This window comes from Cyphomyrmex costatus, unplaced genomic scaffold (assembly GCF_001594065.2).
Source record: "Cyphomyrmex costatus isolate MS0001 unplaced genomic scaffold, Ccosl1.0 scaffold526, whole genome shotgun sequence".
Taxonomy (NCBI): Eukaryota; Metazoa; Arthropoda; class Insecta; order Hymenoptera; family Formicidae; genus Cyphomyrmex; species Cyphomyrmex costatus.
The window spans coordinates 393,274-410,580 of NW_017279491.1; the positions used below are offsets into that span (position 1 = coordinate 393,274).

Here is a 17,307-nt window from a genome sequence, read left to right on the forward strand (position 1 = left end):
ATAATTAATACCAAATTTGAATATATTACTTTTCTACTCTCTAAATATATATAAAAATTATATATATTATACATGTGTGTGTTTATATATATTAATCTCTTCAAATACTGAATCTTTCTCTTGCAAAATATAAAATAAAATTTTAAAAATTAATTTAAAAAAAATACTATCAAAATATCGAGATGATAAATTATCATTGTCATGAATTGTATCGTATTTTTCCACAGATTTGATAGAAGAAAATTCGATTTTACGTTTCGCGGATAGCACTGGTGGCGTAGATTGCGATTACATCGCAAGATAGATCTTATTCTCCTTTCACAATCTTATTCAAGATCTTATTTTTCTTTAAATGCTACGGATATGTCGCGGTCTGCGCACCAATAAGCAACAGGAGGACAAACCTGAGCTAACTTTCGCCAATTCAGACAAACGCAACGATCTAGTCGAGAACTCCACCTTCTCAGCAAACACCTTACTTGATTGTGGAATTTCGTCTTCCGACCGATGAATAAGAGTGCCATTCACGTAGAGCACATTGGCGGCTACATCCTCGGGCACAGTCAATGTTTGGTAACTGTATGTTGCTTCTCGCTCGATTCTCTACATAATAAATCAGAGAAGTAAAAATCGAAACTTTTCTGTAATTATTATAAATCATTAATTAAAAAAAAAAGACTTAATTCCATAAAAACAGTAGCAGTATTCATCTGTCATATAGCAAGTCTGAGTGAAAGCAAGTTTAGTGTAAATGATGGAATTTTGGAACAGTATCTTTCTTAAAATGATTTGTATTTAGTTTAAATTAAGACCAACCTTGAGAACTTCTTGAGATTCTTTTCCAGCCCCTACACATATAACATCTGGTCCAGCCATTGTAACCAATGATTTTAAACGTTTGGATTCAGCCACCTAAGCAGAAAGATATTAAGTTACTATCTTAAGAAATACAGAAAATAAATAAATATTGCAATGCACTATATAATCAATGTGTACTCATTTTATCATTACATTTTGTATATCATGTTTTTAATTCTCTATTACATCACTTGAATAAACTAAGAAAATTATTATTGCATTAAATTTAATTCACAAAAACTATAAACTATTTTATTCAATAAAATAATTTCTTTTCTTTTTCTTTTTAATTCATATATTTTTATACAATATATTAATTTTTAAAAGAACTTTTATGTATTTTTAAAACATTTATATTAAAACATTTATTATAATCTTAATTTATTATTATGGTATCCATAATAGTTTTTAATATATCGATAAATTGTGCACAGTGTTTTGTAATGTAAACAGTAAAACATAAATATATATGTTATCTGAAAAGTGCATATACACAATGAGTTTATAATATACATAATATATATTTATGCAACGATAATTTGTGAACAAAATGAGTAACGCCTTTAAATATTTCGCTTAAAGTTAAGTGCTAAATCATATGCATGCTAAGGTGAGTGAATAAGATTCGTGGTATTGTTCAAGTGCACGGTTCAAGTGTCAAGCTGGAACTTGTGTAACTTATCACAATTCCAAAAAAGCAGTTTGTAAAATTCTCAAATTATTACATAAGAAAAAAAGTTTCTCAAAATCGTGCAAGTTTGCATTTCTAATTTGTGAAGATATTCATTTTTATTTCTTTTCTTTTTTTTTTAATTAAATTTTTCTTTAATGACATATTAAAAGGGTCAGTTTAGTGCACCCAAACCTGAAGAGGGGCTGAGGTAAGATTCTCCACTATCACCTCTTCGCCACCATCACCCACCTTAAATGAACATTAGAAAAATAAGGTGAGTGAGCATGATATTCTGTTGAAGTTTGACGCAAATCCACAAGGTACATATACCTTTTATAAATATACAATGTGTGCTGTGAATAGATACAAAACTTTCATTGTCACTAACAGACTGAAACATGCATCTATTACATAGAGGTTTTATTTTAAATTGGATCTATATTTCAAGAATAAAATCAGTATTGAAAAGCAATCACAAAAGTTAACAGTAAATATATTACATTTCAGTATTAAATTAATTTTTGAAGTAGTTTCTAATAATAATGAAATATTGTCATATATAGTTAAGATATAAGATATAAAATGCTTTCAGAAATAGACACAAAAATTATAAAGTCATATCTAATAAAATATTACTAATCTTTAATAAATTGTAAATAGTTAAGATAAAAATCATAAGTATAAAGAACACACATTAGACAAAAAAAAAAATATATATCATTTTCATTTTAAAAGCACATATTTAAGGTTTAAAATTATTCTTGTGCATAGCACAAAATCATCCATACTAATCGTCTTTATGACTTTAATATCAAATGTTGAATTTAATGAGACATGCGATATACATTAGTATGTAATGAAAAATTTGTGAATTATGTTTAAAAGGAGATGTTAATAATTTCTAAAAATATTAGATGCTATAGATATGTTAATCCACAAGATTACTTACCTTGATGGGTACACATGGATATTCTGGAAATGCTGCAGCAACTGCTCGTGCTCCTGCTTCATTTGTAAAATGAGACAGTCCAACAAAGAATTCTCTACCTGTGACGAAATATTTTTGCATTAGTAAATGTAAAAATGTATAATGCTTCTGGCATTTATTTACATTTAAAAACACAAGTAGTGAGATATCAAAAATATTAAATGCACCGATTAAAATTTACCAGTAAAAAGCACGTCTCCGCCGTCTAAGCGGGCATTTTTGTCGCTTATTTCTATCAATGGTATCTCTAGCTCTTTTTTCAACACAGCTCTGATGGTATCGAGCTGAAAATATACAAAAGAACAATTTAAAAACAAGCAATGAAGAAATTAAGTTTGAAACTTGATTCATACACATTAAATCGTTATTGATATCTATTCTAACTCGATCTATCAATACAAATGAATTTTGACAAAATCTAGATTGTGTACCTCTTTGAGGCGAGATGGTTCGCTTGGATGGGCGATTAGGGCGATACCGTTGCAAACAACGGCGATGTCTTCGACGAAGACGCAAAGCGGCGAATTCTCGTCGGGTGGCATCTCGACGACGTCGATGTCGAGCTCGCGGAGAAGCTGCGCCAAGGCCAGGTGCTGCGTCCTAGCTTCGTCCAAAGTTACCTCACCCCGTGTACGTAGCGATAATGGAATCCTACAGAGGATTGCGTGCGTGTACCGATGCAGAGGCATGCTCAATGGTTTCCGTTTATCTCGCCGACGAGCAAAAACACGTAAACCTATATATCGCACGGTCAAAGATTTAACTAGATTTGACGTTAACGCGAAATGACGGATGACAGGTCGGCCATGATGTAATAAAACCTCATGCTGGATTCACACTGCATCCGATTTTCGTCGTACGACGACTCTGCAACCAATCAGAAAAATCGTAACATCAATAGGCCGATATTTCATGTGTCGTAAGACAAGGCTTTTCAAGCACGTTGATTGGCTATAGGACAGAGAGATCCGAGAATCTCTCTGTTTTACAGCCAATAAACAGGCTTGAAAAGCCTTGTCGTACGACACATGAAATATCGGCCATACGAAGCAAAATTTTGTTTTCTGATTGGTTGCAGAGTCATCGTACGATGAAAATCGGATGTAGTGGGCGCATTCAGCAGAAAAGAGCGCTACGAGAGCGCTCGCTGTTATTGGTGTATTCTTCTAGAATCATGCAATCAGAATTTTAAATCTGGAAGAATATACCAATAACAGCGAGCGCTCTAGTAGCGCTCTTTTCTGAATCCAGCATCAGACAATTCACATTCACACTTGCTGGATTCACATTGCATCCGATTTTCATCGTACGATGACTTTACAATCAGAAAAGTCGTATCATCAATACGAAGCAAAAATTTGTTTCCTGATTGGTTGCAGAGTCGTCGTACGACGAAAATCGGATGCAGTGTGAATCCAGCAACTGCGTTTAGCAGAAAAAGCAATGGCTACGTTCAGCAGAAAAAGCAGCTTTGCAACTGTTGTAAAATTCTTGAATATGATTGGCTTATACATTTAGATGTAATAGGGAAATAAGGGCAAGACCAATCATATTAAAGAATTTTACAACAATTGCAAAGCTGCTTTCTCTGCTGAACGCAGCCAATTTTGCATCTTATAGAATAGAAATTACACCGGAGCAGAACAGTGAGACCATCGATCACAATCACAGAAAAGAAAGCAAAATGATTGCAGAGTTTTGATTGGTTCTGATTAGTCTCACTGTTCCATTCCGTTATTATTTTCGCTCCATGCTCCATGTGACGCCACAAGAATACAATATCTGAGTGCATCCGGACGAAATTGGAAATTTTTCCAACAGAAGATGAACTTATTGCATATTCATTTTTTAACATTTTGTAGGACTTAGGTCGATTTGTCATTTGTTAAAAAAATGTAAGTGCAATTATTGTGCCAAATATTTCTTTTTTTTACTAATAGCTATTTTAAAGAACATCTTGACTAGTCTGGAAATTATTTATTGTGATTTAGAATAATAATAATAAATAAGGATTTTTCATTGGTTGAGTTCTCATATAACCGTCTTATAAGAGATAATATTTAAATGAATAAGGAAATTTACGTATAACAAAATTTGCATTATATGTATTCTACATTATTTTGTATGTATGTATGCTTCCCTTTTTTTTTATTTAGTAAATTGATACATTATTTTGCGATTTTGGGCGACTTGAGCGCGCTCGGTGTGCGATTTCACGTATCACATATCTGGCAACTCTGGACCAGCTGAATAATCAAAGCTGACATATCCAACCTAAAAAGTTGACGCAACAACTTCGTGAGTGTCTTTATTGAATAATGAAGCTTTTAGTCATATATATTTGTTAATTTTATAAAAGCGACAACTCATCGAGATGATTCGTATGTGAAGACTACTATTGGTCGTCATTCCAGGATTCAACATGACAAAAACATTTTCAAATTTTGTCAAAAACTTGACGTTGGAACTCGATGGCGAAGCTCGACACTGGGATGCTGTGAGGACACGCGCTATTCGTGTGTAATATATTATAAGATGTAAGATGGGACTGTATCGCATGCCACAATAATGCGCCTGAAATTTGTCAGAGCGCTTCTGATCCTCGCGCTGTTAGGAAATCTCATCGTCTGGCATAGGATATGGCGGCTATCCATGGAGCAAAACACTCTGAGCTTGCTGACGCCGAGCGTCACGATGAACGAGCACTCACAGAAGCACCAACGGTGCCTAGGTCATCTGGTCACCATTGTCATCAGGCAGTTCGAGAACTTCGAAAACGATGTGGCATCCATGGTGGAGTCAGTTTTGAATTCCTTCCCAGAGATACCCGTCTTGATAATCTGCGATGAATTGCCCTATCCACCATTGGAGCTGGACTTTGCCAATGAGAGTATGAGGAACGTTAAACTGATTAGCTTACAGCCTGAGTTCAATAAGTCCTCTGAAGAGAGGAATCCACTCTTCTATATACGTACTAAGTTTGTCCTATTCTTACCTGATACAACAAGATTATCGACTAAGCAAATTATGCAGGTAAATATTCTTTGTTGTGATATTTAGAAACTATTACTGTTTTCTTGCAACAGCATATAATTTGTTATTCTCTTTAATGTATGTCTTGTAGGAAACTGTCGCACAAGTGTCAAATTTGGGAATTGTTATTGTACCAGTGGGAAAGATAGTTTTACATTGTCTCGAATTAGATTTAAAAGTGAGAGAATGGAGTTTAAAGATAACACGAGTTATGGGAACAGAATGTGATAGTGTAATGGGCAAACATGTAACTATGCTTGAGGCAAAGATTTTAAGAAAATTGTAAAATCCATTCCTGCTGCCTTTTACAGATGCGTTGTACATTCAGACAACAGCTATTGGTGAAAAGGTACTCCATTTTGTATAATTTAAGATAATTATGTATTGCTTTCTTATTTTATTTTTTTTGAATGTAATTTATTGAGTAATAAGTTCATTAATCTGTTTCTGTGTGACATATTGATGTGGTTTGACTATTTATATCTAATTGGATTTACATAGTTAAATATGAAATGCAGATATTATATCATACAAGGATTTTGTGATTAGTTTGTGAATATTTTATCTTCAATTTTGTGTTCTTGTGAGAGTGTGTGTTGTATAAAGGATCCTATATTAATTATATACAATAGACAATTGGATCCTGGTGAAATGAGTTAATATTCATATAACATGTAACCACAATTTAATTTACTACTATATAATTACACTTTTAATTATATAGAAAAGCTTTATATAAAATAGATTAATTTTCATAGATATACTTTAGCTTATAATGTGGTGAATAAAAAATGTCATAGGTACAAAGCTCAATAGAATAATAGATAATTTTTAAACTATTTTATCAAAGGTGTAAAACTTGTATTCGCACGCACACGCACACACAGAGAGAGTTCTTTGATACACCATAGTAAAAAACTAATTATTATTGAGCTTTATACGACATCTTTATCACATTATAAACTACATTATATATAAAAATTAATTTTGTGAATTCAATTTTTTATCTAATTAGTGCAAGGTTCTTTGTATTCAATGTTTTACTTTTAAATATTTTAATTTGGTAAGTATTTTTTATTTATTATTGCATTTCCTTTAAAAATTACTAATATTTCTTTTATTTGTTTTCTCTATGTTGAGAAAAAATTCAAATTTATCTTAAAATAAATGTTTTTTATTAATCAATATTTATATTTTTTTTGTATAATATACATAATAGTATAATATTTCCTAATATATATTTGTTGTTAGGTACATATATTGAAAAAGTATCAGTTCAACGAGGGAAAACCGTTGTATAGAAACCAACAGGCACAGTCCAAAGTGCAACAGCTATATCGTACGCGTGAGCGATTAATGTTCGAGAAATTGGGGATAAAGAAACTTACGAGGGCTTCCGGCTTCGTAGAGTGGTATGGTTGTTCGCGGGAAACTCCAAGATGTTTTGGCTCAGTAATAAATGGTGTGCCATCGTATCTCTATCAACATCGATACACACCGCCTTGCTGTCTGGCCGGATTGAGAAAAGTCACCTATCACGTTATCGACAAGCTGGAGGAGGTCGGCATACGATTCTGGTTGGAGGGTCAATCATTGTTGGGAGCGATGAGGCACGGTGATATTCTACCATGGGATCATGAGGTACAAATCGGATTGAATCGAGATGATTTAACAAGATCGCCGTGGCTGATTAGAGCCAAAAGCAAGCCAGTCGTTGATGATGACGGTTTCATTTGGGAGAAGGCAACGGAGGGCGAATTCTTCAAGGTACAGTACTCCAAGATCAACCGTTTGCATGTGAATCTGCTGCCGTTTTACACACGCAACGGATCCATGACGAAGGACGCATGGTTCCTGAAGAATCAAGACTTTCCAGAGCACTTTCTTCATCCGATGTCGAGCATCGAGTTTGCCGGTAGACAAGTGCCATGTCCAAATAATATTAGAGACTTCCTAGAACTTAAATACTTTAAGGGGGTGATAGAGAATCCAGAATTACCGGGTAAATTTATCTTTGATTAGTCAATTTCTGGTTAATTGTACAAGATTATTTGCGGTAGAGTACGACGTATTGTTACTTGATTTTATAGAAATCGGTACTTCAAGAATTAAGCCACATTTATCGCTATCGAATTGATAATTGTATCGAAACATTACGTATCTAACGATATTAGGAATTATCTATGCATGAAAACGTTAATATTTAAATAAAAATTACAACTTGACAATGTCTTTCGTCTACGGTGAAGACTTGTAAACATTTTTATTTGTCTTATTCAAATCTTACTTTAATAAGAAATGATGACAAATAATTGTTGTTATCTTTATATCTTTGACCAACTCAGCTTGGAATAATAAAAATCATGAACTTCCTTCTTGCATGAATTGATCTGATAATATATTGTGCCAAATAAATTCAGTATTTTTAACTCGATTTGCAGATATAAATGTTGTATAAATACATTTTTATTGTACTAGCTTTTTCTAAATTTATTATTATTTATTAATGGATATTATAGTATTCTGGATTGTATTCTATTATAGAGATTTATATAATATTAAATATTTAATATTAAAAATATATATTAAAAAAAACACAGATCTGATCTCACAATATTTTTAAAATATTTTATTTATGAAATAGAGGCATTTAATAATGTATCTTGAACTATAAAACGTGAAAAATATTTCATAAATATTTATACGTATAGTAGGAATTTGATTGTTTAAGTTCTACAATTATAATTTTTTAAATAGAATGGGAGAAAGCATTTAAAAATAAATGTTTATTGCATTTATCAAATTTAAAAAGTTACACAATCAGGAGACGCGGTAGTGTCTCCGGTCATGTTCAAAAACTAAAAGACACTACAATATTTTATCCGAATAATTTAAATTAAAATTATTTTATTTAGTTTCATTGTATCAAGCGACGAGGTGTTGAATTATTCTATTTACAATGATCTTTTTTCGGGAATAAGAGTTCAGTACATAACTACTTCGTAGAACTATTTGATCTCTCTATTGCATAATTATAATGCCAATTTATTTGTAAAAATATAGAGATGTATATGTATCCGTCTGTTATAGCAATTATGAATAAAGCACTGTTGTTCATAAAAGGTCGAAATCCGTGTTCTTACTCGTTCAATTTTAAGTAATTGTTCTTACGTCTTTAGGTGGAGTTAGTACTGGCGGCTCTCGCACAAAGCTGAGTAATTTTTCTAATTTCATAGATTCTAATTCCGTATGTGACAAATGCAGTTGCTTCTTTGTTGGTTTCACCTTTATCCGTAAATTTGGAGATAGTTTCAGTGTATTCACGGTACCTCTGCAAAATTAGATATTGAGTAAACGAATTACAAGTGTTATATAAAATATATTTTTAAGACTCTATACATCGTTTAATTAAATAGATAATACTCACTTATTATCGCCAACTATTATAAACGGCAAAACATTATTAAAAGCTAATCGGGTCAATTTGTTTTTTCGTTTATTGACGACTTGCTGATTGCAGATTGGTCTGTATTTGTTAACATTCAAATCAAACACTGTAACTTTGCCATCGTTTGATACGCAAGCTAATACCGTAGAGCTATACGGTGCCCATTGAACGTCTCCAATTGGAACACCCAGATCGAACATGAATAAAGGTTCTCTGCGTACAAAGTATCAATATAATAAAATTGGTGTAATTATAAAGATGTAACTTACGGTCTCTCATCTTCCCAGATTTTTATTCGCCAATCGCCTGAACAGCTGGCAAAAATGCTGGAATTGTACTTGTTGAATACTATTCGATACACCGGCATAGTGTGTGCTTCGTGATACGTCCTCATGTAAATGCTACTATACGCTGTATTGCATTTGTACATGGCACCCTCCTCCGTACCCACCAGGAAAACATTCTGATCGGCAGGATGAAATGCGATGCACGTTCCGCATCCTGGATTTAAACGGTTTACATAATTATTACGAGACGTAATGACTTCTGATTTCCTTTTATTATTACCTTTCAGTGTAATCATCGTGCCATCTGGTCCCGGTATAGGTGGTTGGTCCAGGAATAGCGTCATAATAGTGGTGAGACCGAGATCGTTTTGATTTAATACCCAGTGATTTATTTTACCGTCGATACTAACGCTAAAGAACGCCAGGTTTCCTTCCTCTGTATCAGGGGCCCAACGAATCTGCAATCAGTACATATATTTTTTAATTTTTGTTGAAAGTTTTTTCTCATGAAATTTTCAGTTTTATTATAAAGTATTAGAGTTAAAATATTCAACAGACCTCCCATACTAACCCTCCATGCTTCTGTACGACGTCGTTGCTTTTGTATTGCGGTGTGGATGGTGGTAACATTACATTATAAATTGCCACTGCTCCGTCCATGGTACCTTAGTTAATAAATTAATGTTAGCATATAATAATGACATCATAATTACTTTAGAAACTAGACTACGAACTAATGTAAATATTTTATTAAAATTTTCATTTTCAAAATTTATACCTTTAAATAACTTATCTTTATAATGCAATTAAATATTTGGAATGATGTTATTACACACCAATAACTAAAAGATGAGGATGTTGAGCATTAAAGTCTAGGCACATCACAGGAGATTCTGTCGGACAAATCCATTCTGGATATGATGGATTCTTCAAGCTAAATAAGCAGACTGTGCCATTTGTTATTGGACTATTAAATGATACTAAAATACATACATTATAGTTCTTATTTGTAACCTAAATATTATAAAAATTAAATGCATATTCTACTAACGTGATCCAAAAGCGACTGCAAAGAGATCGTAATATCTACTATTAAAGCACATATCTGTAACATCATGTTTCTTAGTTTTTTCGTAAGAAAATTTCCATAGAGGTAATAAGGAGCCTTCGCCTTCCTTGAATTCATCGCTAGGATCATCCCAATATCTATAATCTAACAACAATTAAGGAAATATGTATACTTGAGATTAAGATTTCATCGAAAAAAAACTAAAAAGTCTACCTTGTGATATATCGTCAAAAATGTTTTGGTTCACCATTCGCTCTAACGTTTTTGCAGCTTGTAACATTCTGTTTGTCATTGCTGAAGATTCCAGTTGGGCTTTTTTCTTCACGTCTTCTTTCTTTGGTTGTGTCAAAGGAGCTTTTTTCTCTTTTTCCTTTTCACGTTGTTGTTGAGCATAATCTTCCTGTCGACAAAATAAAGAAAGTGGAGACTTCTGGGTGTGTGTGTATAATATTTCTCAAATAAAAATGTTATGTCTATTTATACAAATTTTATTCTGTATAATAACGTGCTGAATGTAATATCAAATGAAGCATTCATAATCTTGTGTCGGAAATAATTTATTAAATTTATTTATAATTAATTGAAAGGATCGTTTATACCTGATATTCATCAAAGATAGTCCACTGGAAAACATTGGCATTGAAAGTTGCAGTGGGCGGAGGTATAGTTTGTGTACTCATATCCTGCAAGGTTTATTTGATTTACTTTCTATATCTAAGAGCAAGAGTTTATAAAATTTAAATATATTTAATACATAGAAAAGATCATAATATACATGCCCTCATAGGATTATCATATGTCAACGCTGCTCTCTCACAAAAGTTGAATTGATTAGGTATTTTCTTGGGCTTTATCTTTTCTATTTCATCTTCCTCAGGTTCCGGCTCAGCTTCTAATTCATGTTCACGTTCGGCCTCAGCTAGCGCTTCCACCGTTTTATCTATTTCTTCTACTATTCTTATGGAATATGCAATTTATGTTTTTATTTAAAAAAATATACGAAAATATCAAATGTGTGATGTGTTAAGTTTTATGTAATTATCAATGTTTTCTATACCTACCTTCTTCATCTTCTTCATATTCTGTTTCTTCTTCCGCTTCATCGCGCTTCAATTTTTCATCTGTTGTCTCCTCCTGATTCTCAACTACATGTGAAATTACAATTGTATGAATACATAATTATTTTATATATGAGAATCTAAACTATTCTATTAAGTTTATATATATATATATATATGTTTTTATAATTATATATTTCATTTAATATTTAATTATTACAATAAATAAAAAGACTTCACCAAGAGTTCCTCCTGCCAATTGCACTTTGGCTTCTTCAGAGTCTTTGTGTAGTACAGTGCCAGTTACATTCAGAAGAGTTACTAAATGTGGCGGAGGAGGTAATCTTACAAATTGACGTAATTTCCATGACCATTCAACTAAGGAATCTGGTACCCTGGTATTATGTATAGTTAGCACTTTAGCAAATTCCTCTTGTAATTCCTGAGATAATAAAAATTAGGTACAGCTAAACTATTTAACAGCAAAATTAAGAGAGACATTAGACGTACTGTTTCTGTTAACTGCAGTTGATCATCTGGTCTCAACAAAACCTTTCCTCGCATCCAATCCATATCACCAGCACCTAAATCTTGTCGCGACATGTAACTCTTCGCTAAAGATAAATGCTGTAAAATTTTGATTTTTTAATTTTCTTAAATATGACGAGTTACTTTTTTTTACTTATTATGTTATAATGATAAATATGTACCTCTTTACTTGTCTCTGACACTTTCGAGATTATCTTTTTAGGTATTGTCGGTGCCATTGTTTCCTTTGTATTTAAAAATATATCGAAGCAATCTGGCAATTGATCAGTTAAAACTGAATTACCTTTTTCTTCGTATTTCGTTACAAATATGAATATTGTATTTAGTTGTATGTTCTCTCTTTAATATACAGTGTGATTTACTAATGATGAGGAGGCAAACTTTATTCTGCTGAGCACTGCTTGTTCTTATCAAAATGTATTTTATAAATCAAGAATATTATTTTTTAATGATTTGTAATACAATTGTGATAAAATATATAAAGACATATAATAGATAAAAATCCTAAACACCTTTTTCTCATATATTATTCAACATTGAGAAGTCTGTTACAGTTTCCTAGGAAACGCCAACCTTTGATAGTATTGTCAATCTAATCTATATATGATTTTAATTTGAAATAAAAAAATATTTCTATAATCTTCAGATATCGAATCTTTTTTCACTTGACAGTAAATTTACAACTTTATTTTACATTTTTATATTTAATATAGAAATTTTATATAGTTTTAGATGCAGTTCTGGATTTAATACATGTGTATGTACAAAATTCATACATGTAACAACATGTCATGTGATTGTCAAACATAACTAGCATAATTCAATTCGTATGAATTATACAGTCATACTAGTTTTTTTCTGTCGCGACCAGAACAAGCATGCTTTTCTCGTTGGGGTTATCCTACAGAGAAAATCAATAATGGACTATACCACGTAATATGAGCACTCCAACAAGTTGTAGGATGATTATTGTATAGAATGTGCGAATATTATTTGTTAGAATTTTTATAAAATATTAGTTTATACAATTCTCATAACGAGAAGTGACTAAGAGTAACATATTATGTTGTTAAGTTTTGAAAATCTCAAAATGATACATAAAAGCAGTATGACATATCAGACATATGTATTCAACCTCTTTATCATTTGACTGAATATCAGCATTTGTTAATTACAGTGGTGTTGTTAATCGTAATATGTGTTTTATATTTATGACCTTTCAGTTTTTTATTGATTTTTTTACATTTGATCAGCTTTAGTATGGCAAAATAAAATAATGCAGATGTTTCTTTTTGTTTCAGATGAATTAAAAGAAGTTTCTATATTTCTAAACGTATTTAATCATGGAAGATAGCGGTATTGATAGTGATCCCAAAGCTGTTAATCACGTTGAGGACGAAAGACTCTTCTTGGTAAATACCTATTTTAATAAACATATTGACAGATACTTATTATTAGACTTTCCTGATAGAGTAATATATGAGACTATTATTGTCATATATAATTATTATATATAAATAATGATTTAACAAGATGAAAAAAATTATTGAATGGTATAAAAAGGTCTTAATCTTTTGTAGGGTAGTGATAGTAGTTGTAGCAGTAATAATACACAGGTTACTCAACGCAATACAACGAAACAGCTGCAAAAGAAACTTGGTATTAAAATAAGCTTTTAGTTTTTTGTAACATTTTTATTTCAACATTACTTTTGCAATAATTAGTATAATTTAGTATTGCTTTGTTGTACGTAATAATATTGTTCTGCAGAGATACGCATTGAACAGGCAAAACGAATTCAACGCAATTCAGATTACATAAAACTTCCAAAACATGACAATGAAAATGCAAGCAGTTCTGCTGGATTGATATCAATACAAAGATTGCCTATACCACGTAAAAATAAAGAGCACCTACCTTTAGTTGAATATTGGCACAGTGAAAGTGAAAGGTACTATTACAACTATTAAACAATCATATACATACAATGTGAGGACCTGCACACAATAGAGTAAATATTAGGATCAGAAATAAATATTAAGATTTCAATCTATACTATATACCAATTACACGATTGCTTATAAGTTAAAATCTTAATATTTCATTTTTTATTTCTAATCAATAGTTTTTTTTCTAATTCCTAATATTTCCTCCATTATACACAGGGTCTAAAGAATTGTCAAACAATATTGGCACATTATATTGTATTATATTTAAAGGTTTAATGTTAAGTAAAAATTGATTGAGAAATGTTCAATACAGATGAGCGAAGGTCACATTTATTCAAAGCATATCTTAATGTTTAATAATATTTTTATGTGAATCTTACAGTTTCCAATTTGAATAAATTGCAATAAAAATAAATTAGAAAAATTGAAGGGCTAAGAGCCAGTCATAAAATAAAAAACTTTAATTTAAAAACATAATAAAGATAATAATAATAACAAACATTTCGACGTCGACACATTCTCAATGTTACAGTACATAAAAGACATTATAATTGTAAAACTATTAAAAATCTATAAAATATATGGTTTTTTCAGTATTCTTCATGTCACCTGTATTATAATGTTGCAAGTCAAATTATTAGTCATTGAAAATTCTCGGCAGTAAAACAGTAATAATCTCATTAAATAAAATGTTGAGAGTCAATGAATAAAAAAGAACGCAAAAAGGTGGTGATCTCTATAGTGTGGTGATACACTGTAGTTATTATCTTAAAAATTGGAGCAAGATTGCCAATAAACATTTTATAAAACCCTTTATAAAGAGTAAGTGATTTCGACGATAACAGATAATGTAATTGCAATAAATTCTTTATAGTGTTTTAAAGATTAGTATCAGTATTATTAAATTGCTTATTAATTTAATTTCTGATATTACTTCACCTTCAGTTTAGGATTATGTTTTAAGACTGATAAATAACTGACACATTTGCTTTGATCAAACACATCTGCTTTGATCAAATGTGATCTTCTTTGCTTACTTGTGTTTAAAAGTTGATTTTTAATGTTACATAATATATCGTCTAATTAAAGATATTAATTTATATCTCGATTATTTTATCACATCTGTAAAAAAATATTTGTATGTGATCAATGGATTCTACTTGGTGTGTAATTAGTGAGGATGAAATGACTCTCTTTCCGGTGAAATCGAAGGATTCCTCAAAGCACAAACAAGATCTCACAGATACGTTCAGCATTGGAGAATTAAGCGACGAAAGCGAGGACTCTTTAAACCTAGACCCAGCGCAACCACCACGTCCCTTCATACGAACTTATGTACCTACTGGGTGTTTTGCTTGCCATTGTCATATATTATAACGTAATATAGTTTGCATACAGAATTGATCTCATTCAAACTAATTGCTTATTATTTAAGTATACGTATGTCATTGAAAGCATATTAAGATATTACATTTTTGATAAGTGGTTATGTTTCCGCCAAGTTTATTTTAAGTTACGAAATCAATTTGTTGTATCATATTAAATCATAAATGTTTGCAGAGAATGTGCTTGAATTATTAAAATTATTTTATTAAACATTTGTCTATTGATTTTTTTATCGATATTATTATTCAATATTCAAGAATCAACCATCTTGCGAAAAAGCAGGACTACATAACATTGCCACGTTTAAGCAAAAGGATTAATCGGTTCAATGAATGCAACAAATTGTTGGGGATAACACTTTCTTCTTCGTGACCGAAGCAATTGTTAAGGATATTATTCAAACGGTATTTCTCAACATTTACTAGCCATCGGTAAAGGTGCTAATTCATGAGACGCTGAAAAGCAGCGTTAAGCGTTGTCACGTGACATAACTTTGACGCTAGCGTCAAAAAGAAGAAGTTGGATTTTTCTAACTTCTAGCGTCAAGCAACATCGTGCAATTAACGTAGTTTTTTAGTAAGATAAACATGGAAAATGTAAGTAAAACAATATTTTCATTATTAGTTTGTAGTTAAAAGATATTTTAATTACGATAATAAAATCAACAGTAGACAGTGTAGTAAGTCCATTAGAAAATTTAACTTATATAGGTTATATTTTCTGATAAACTTGCAATTGAAAAGTTCTTTATTAAATGATATTTTTTATCCATATTTTTATTTTTTTCAAGGAATATGGAATTGTACACACTTGCGGAATATGCGAAGAGATATGTGAAGTCGAAAATTTAAAAAGATCATTCTTGTTTGGAAGGTTACAATAATTATATTGTTGATGAAAATACTTTATATTTTTATCCAGTATTAGGTAAATTAATTTCTTATTCCATTTTAAAAAACTTACTATATATTTTAATATAATATTAATATTTTATAGATGATGGTAGTACAATTGTTCGACGTAGTCAAATTAATAATCAGGAAAGAATAGTAAAGGTATTATCATGTTATGAATTTGCTGTTTATAATTTTGTATGTGACTCTTATATGCCTTTGCTTATCTTTGGTTTTTAAATACATTTATGTACAAACAAATACACATACATATGTATATGTATACCTGAATAAGAACATGTTTCCCATCGATTGCTCCAATACAGTGATTAAAATTCCACTTTTCTTCAAATTCGTTAGCAATATTTAACCAATCTTGTTTTGAACAAGATGGGAGTACTTTCTTTACCAAACAATTCCATATAGTATTACAAGTTTCTTCAATAATCTTACTGACAGTTGTCAGTCCAACAAGATATTGATAAGATATGGAGGTCATTGATCACCAGGAGAATCACCAGATGCCAAAAATCTTTATAAAATAAATTTTATACTTATATAAATTTGTGACATGAAAAATAAATAAAAAATAAATTTTTTAAATAGATTTACTTTAATGTCATGCATAGTCGTTCTTCAGCTGATATCGGTTCTCTAATTACAGTCTGTTTAGTTATAAAAGGTGCAATCATGGTGTCACAATAATTCTTCAAATTGTGTTACACTCATACGAAAATAATTTCGAAATCTATTATCTTGTAGTGTAATAATGGGAAATATTGTATGATAAAATCCATGTAATTTGCGTTCTTGAAATACTGGTTCCACCCAATAACGTTTTTTAGAATAATTTCTTGTTGTCTTCTTTTGTATCTCATTAATAACAAGTGTTATTAGAATTTTTTCTTTTAGTTGTTTACTTTTTAGCAATTTTTTATTACATTCATTTACCCAAAAGTGATATTTATTAGCAAATGACATATTTAATGACACTCACGAATTTTGCTACTAAAATACTTATAACTGACGCTGATTTTAATTGACACTGACCGCTGGCGTCAATCTTAGTCACGTGGCCTATTTTGACGCTAAAAATGAGCGTCTAGCGTCAGCATG

The 17,307-nt window shown here is 31.0% G+C and overlaps 4 protein-coding genes across 5 annotated transcripts; 2 read left to right on the plus strand and 2 right to left on the minus strand.

Moving 5' to 3' along the window:
- Window positions 1–81: 81 nt before the first annotated feature.
- Window positions 82–3,316, minus strand: LOC108778906 (N(G),N(G)-dimethylarginine dimethylaminohydrolase 1). Its single transcript, XM_018546229.1, has 5 exons — window positions 2,951–3,316; window positions 2,701–2,803; window positions 2,481–2,578; window positions 817–912; window positions 82–603 (listed from the first exon to the last, which is right to left on the minus strand). The coding sequence occupies exons 1-5, from the start codon at window positions 3,206–3,208 to the stop codon at window positions 349–351; spliced, it is 810 nt and encodes a 269-aa protein (XP_018401731.1). The 5' UTR covers window positions 3,209–3,316; the 3' UTR covers window positions 82–348.
- A 1,537-nt stretch (window positions 3,317–4,853) lies between these two features.
- On the plus strand, window positions 4,854–7,698 carry LOC108778892 (fukutin-related protein). Its single transcript, XM_018546205.1, is given in 3 exon segments — window positions 4,854–5,552; window positions 5,644–5,901; window positions 6,804–7,698. Coding segments are annotated over 3 exon segments (1,494 nt in total). The 5' UTR covers window positions 4,854–5,087; the 3' UTR covers window positions 7,575–7,698.
- A 936-nt stretch (window positions 7,699–8,634) lies between these two features.
- Window positions 8,635–12,181, minus strand: LOC108778891 (dynein intermediate chain 2, ciliary). Its single transcript, XM_018546203.1, has 14 exons — window positions 12,125–12,181; window positions 11,925–12,041; window positions 11,655–11,856; window positions 11,418–11,501; window positions 11,136–11,308; window positions 10,956–11,039; window positions 10,570–10,756; window positions 10,339–10,500; window positions 10,124–10,267; window positions 9,846–9,952; window positions 9,568–9,745; window positions 9,270–9,501; window positions 8,980–9,213; window positions 8,635–8,883 (listed from the first exon to the last, which is right to left on the minus strand). Exons 1-14 carry the CDS (start codon window positions 12,179–12,181, stop codon window positions 8,706–8,708), a joined length of 2,139 nt encoding a protein of 712 aa, XP_018401705.1. The 3' UTR covers window positions 8,635–8,705.
- Window positions 12,182–12,893: 712 nt separating this feature from the next.
- Window positions 12,894–15,408, plus strand: LOC108778893 (uncharacterized). Of its 2 annotated transcripts, none has more exons than XM_018546207.1 (5): window positions 12,894–12,943; window positions 13,265–13,375; window positions 13,544–13,622; window positions 13,734–13,914; window positions 15,088–15,408. In XM_018546207.1, the coding sequence occupies exons 2-5, from the start codon at window positions 13,307–13,309 to the stop codon at window positions 15,287–15,289; spliced, it is 531 nt and encodes a 176-aa protein (XP_018401709.1). In that variant the 5' UTR covers window positions 12,894–12,943; window positions 13,265–13,306; the 3' UTR covers window positions 15,290–15,408. The 2 variants fall into 2 exon arrangements, with proteins under 2 accessions (XP_018401709.1, XP_018401708.1); XM_018546206.1 differs by lacking the exon at window positions 12,894–12,943 and adding an exon at window positions 13,108–13,154.
- The last annotated feature ends 1,899 nt before the right edge of the window (window positions 15,409–17,307 follow it).

Coding starts and splice junctions, on each gene's coding strand:
- LOC108778906 (XM_018546229.1), bottom strand. CDS start 3,208: ATGCCTCTGCATCGGTACACGCACGCAATCCTCTGTAGGATTCCATTA. Junction 913..2,480: donor ATCCATGTGTACCCATCAAG/GTAAGTAATCTT, acceptor CTTTCTGCTTAG/GTGGCTGAATCCAAACGTTT. Junction 604..816: donor AATCTCAAGAAGTTCTCAAG/GTTGGTCTTAAT, acceptor TTTATTATGTAG/AGAATCGAGCGAGAAGCAAC.
- LOC108778891 (XM_018546203.1), bottom strand. CDS start 12,181: ATGGCACCGACAATACCTAAAAAGATAATCTCGAAAGTGTCAGAGACA. Junction 12,042..12,124: donor TGTCAGAGACAAGTAAAGAG/GTACATATTTAT, acceptor AAAATTTTACAG/CATTTATCTTTAGCGAAGAG. Junction 11,040..11,135: donor CATATGATAATCCTATGAGG/GCATGTATATTA, acceptor TAAACCTTGCAG/GATATGAGTACACAAACTAT.
- LOC108778893 (XM_018546207.1), top strand. CDS start 13,307: ATGGAAGATAGCGGTATTGATAGTGATCCCAAAGCTGTTAATCACGTT. Junction 13,376..13,543: donor AGGACGAAAGACTCTTCTTG/GTAAATACCTAT, acceptor AATCTTTTGTAG/GGTAGTGATAGTAGTTGTAG. Junction 13,915..15,087: donor TGGCACAGTGAAAGTGAAAG/GTACTATTACAA, acceptor GTGTGTAATTAG/TGAGGATGAAATGACTCTCT.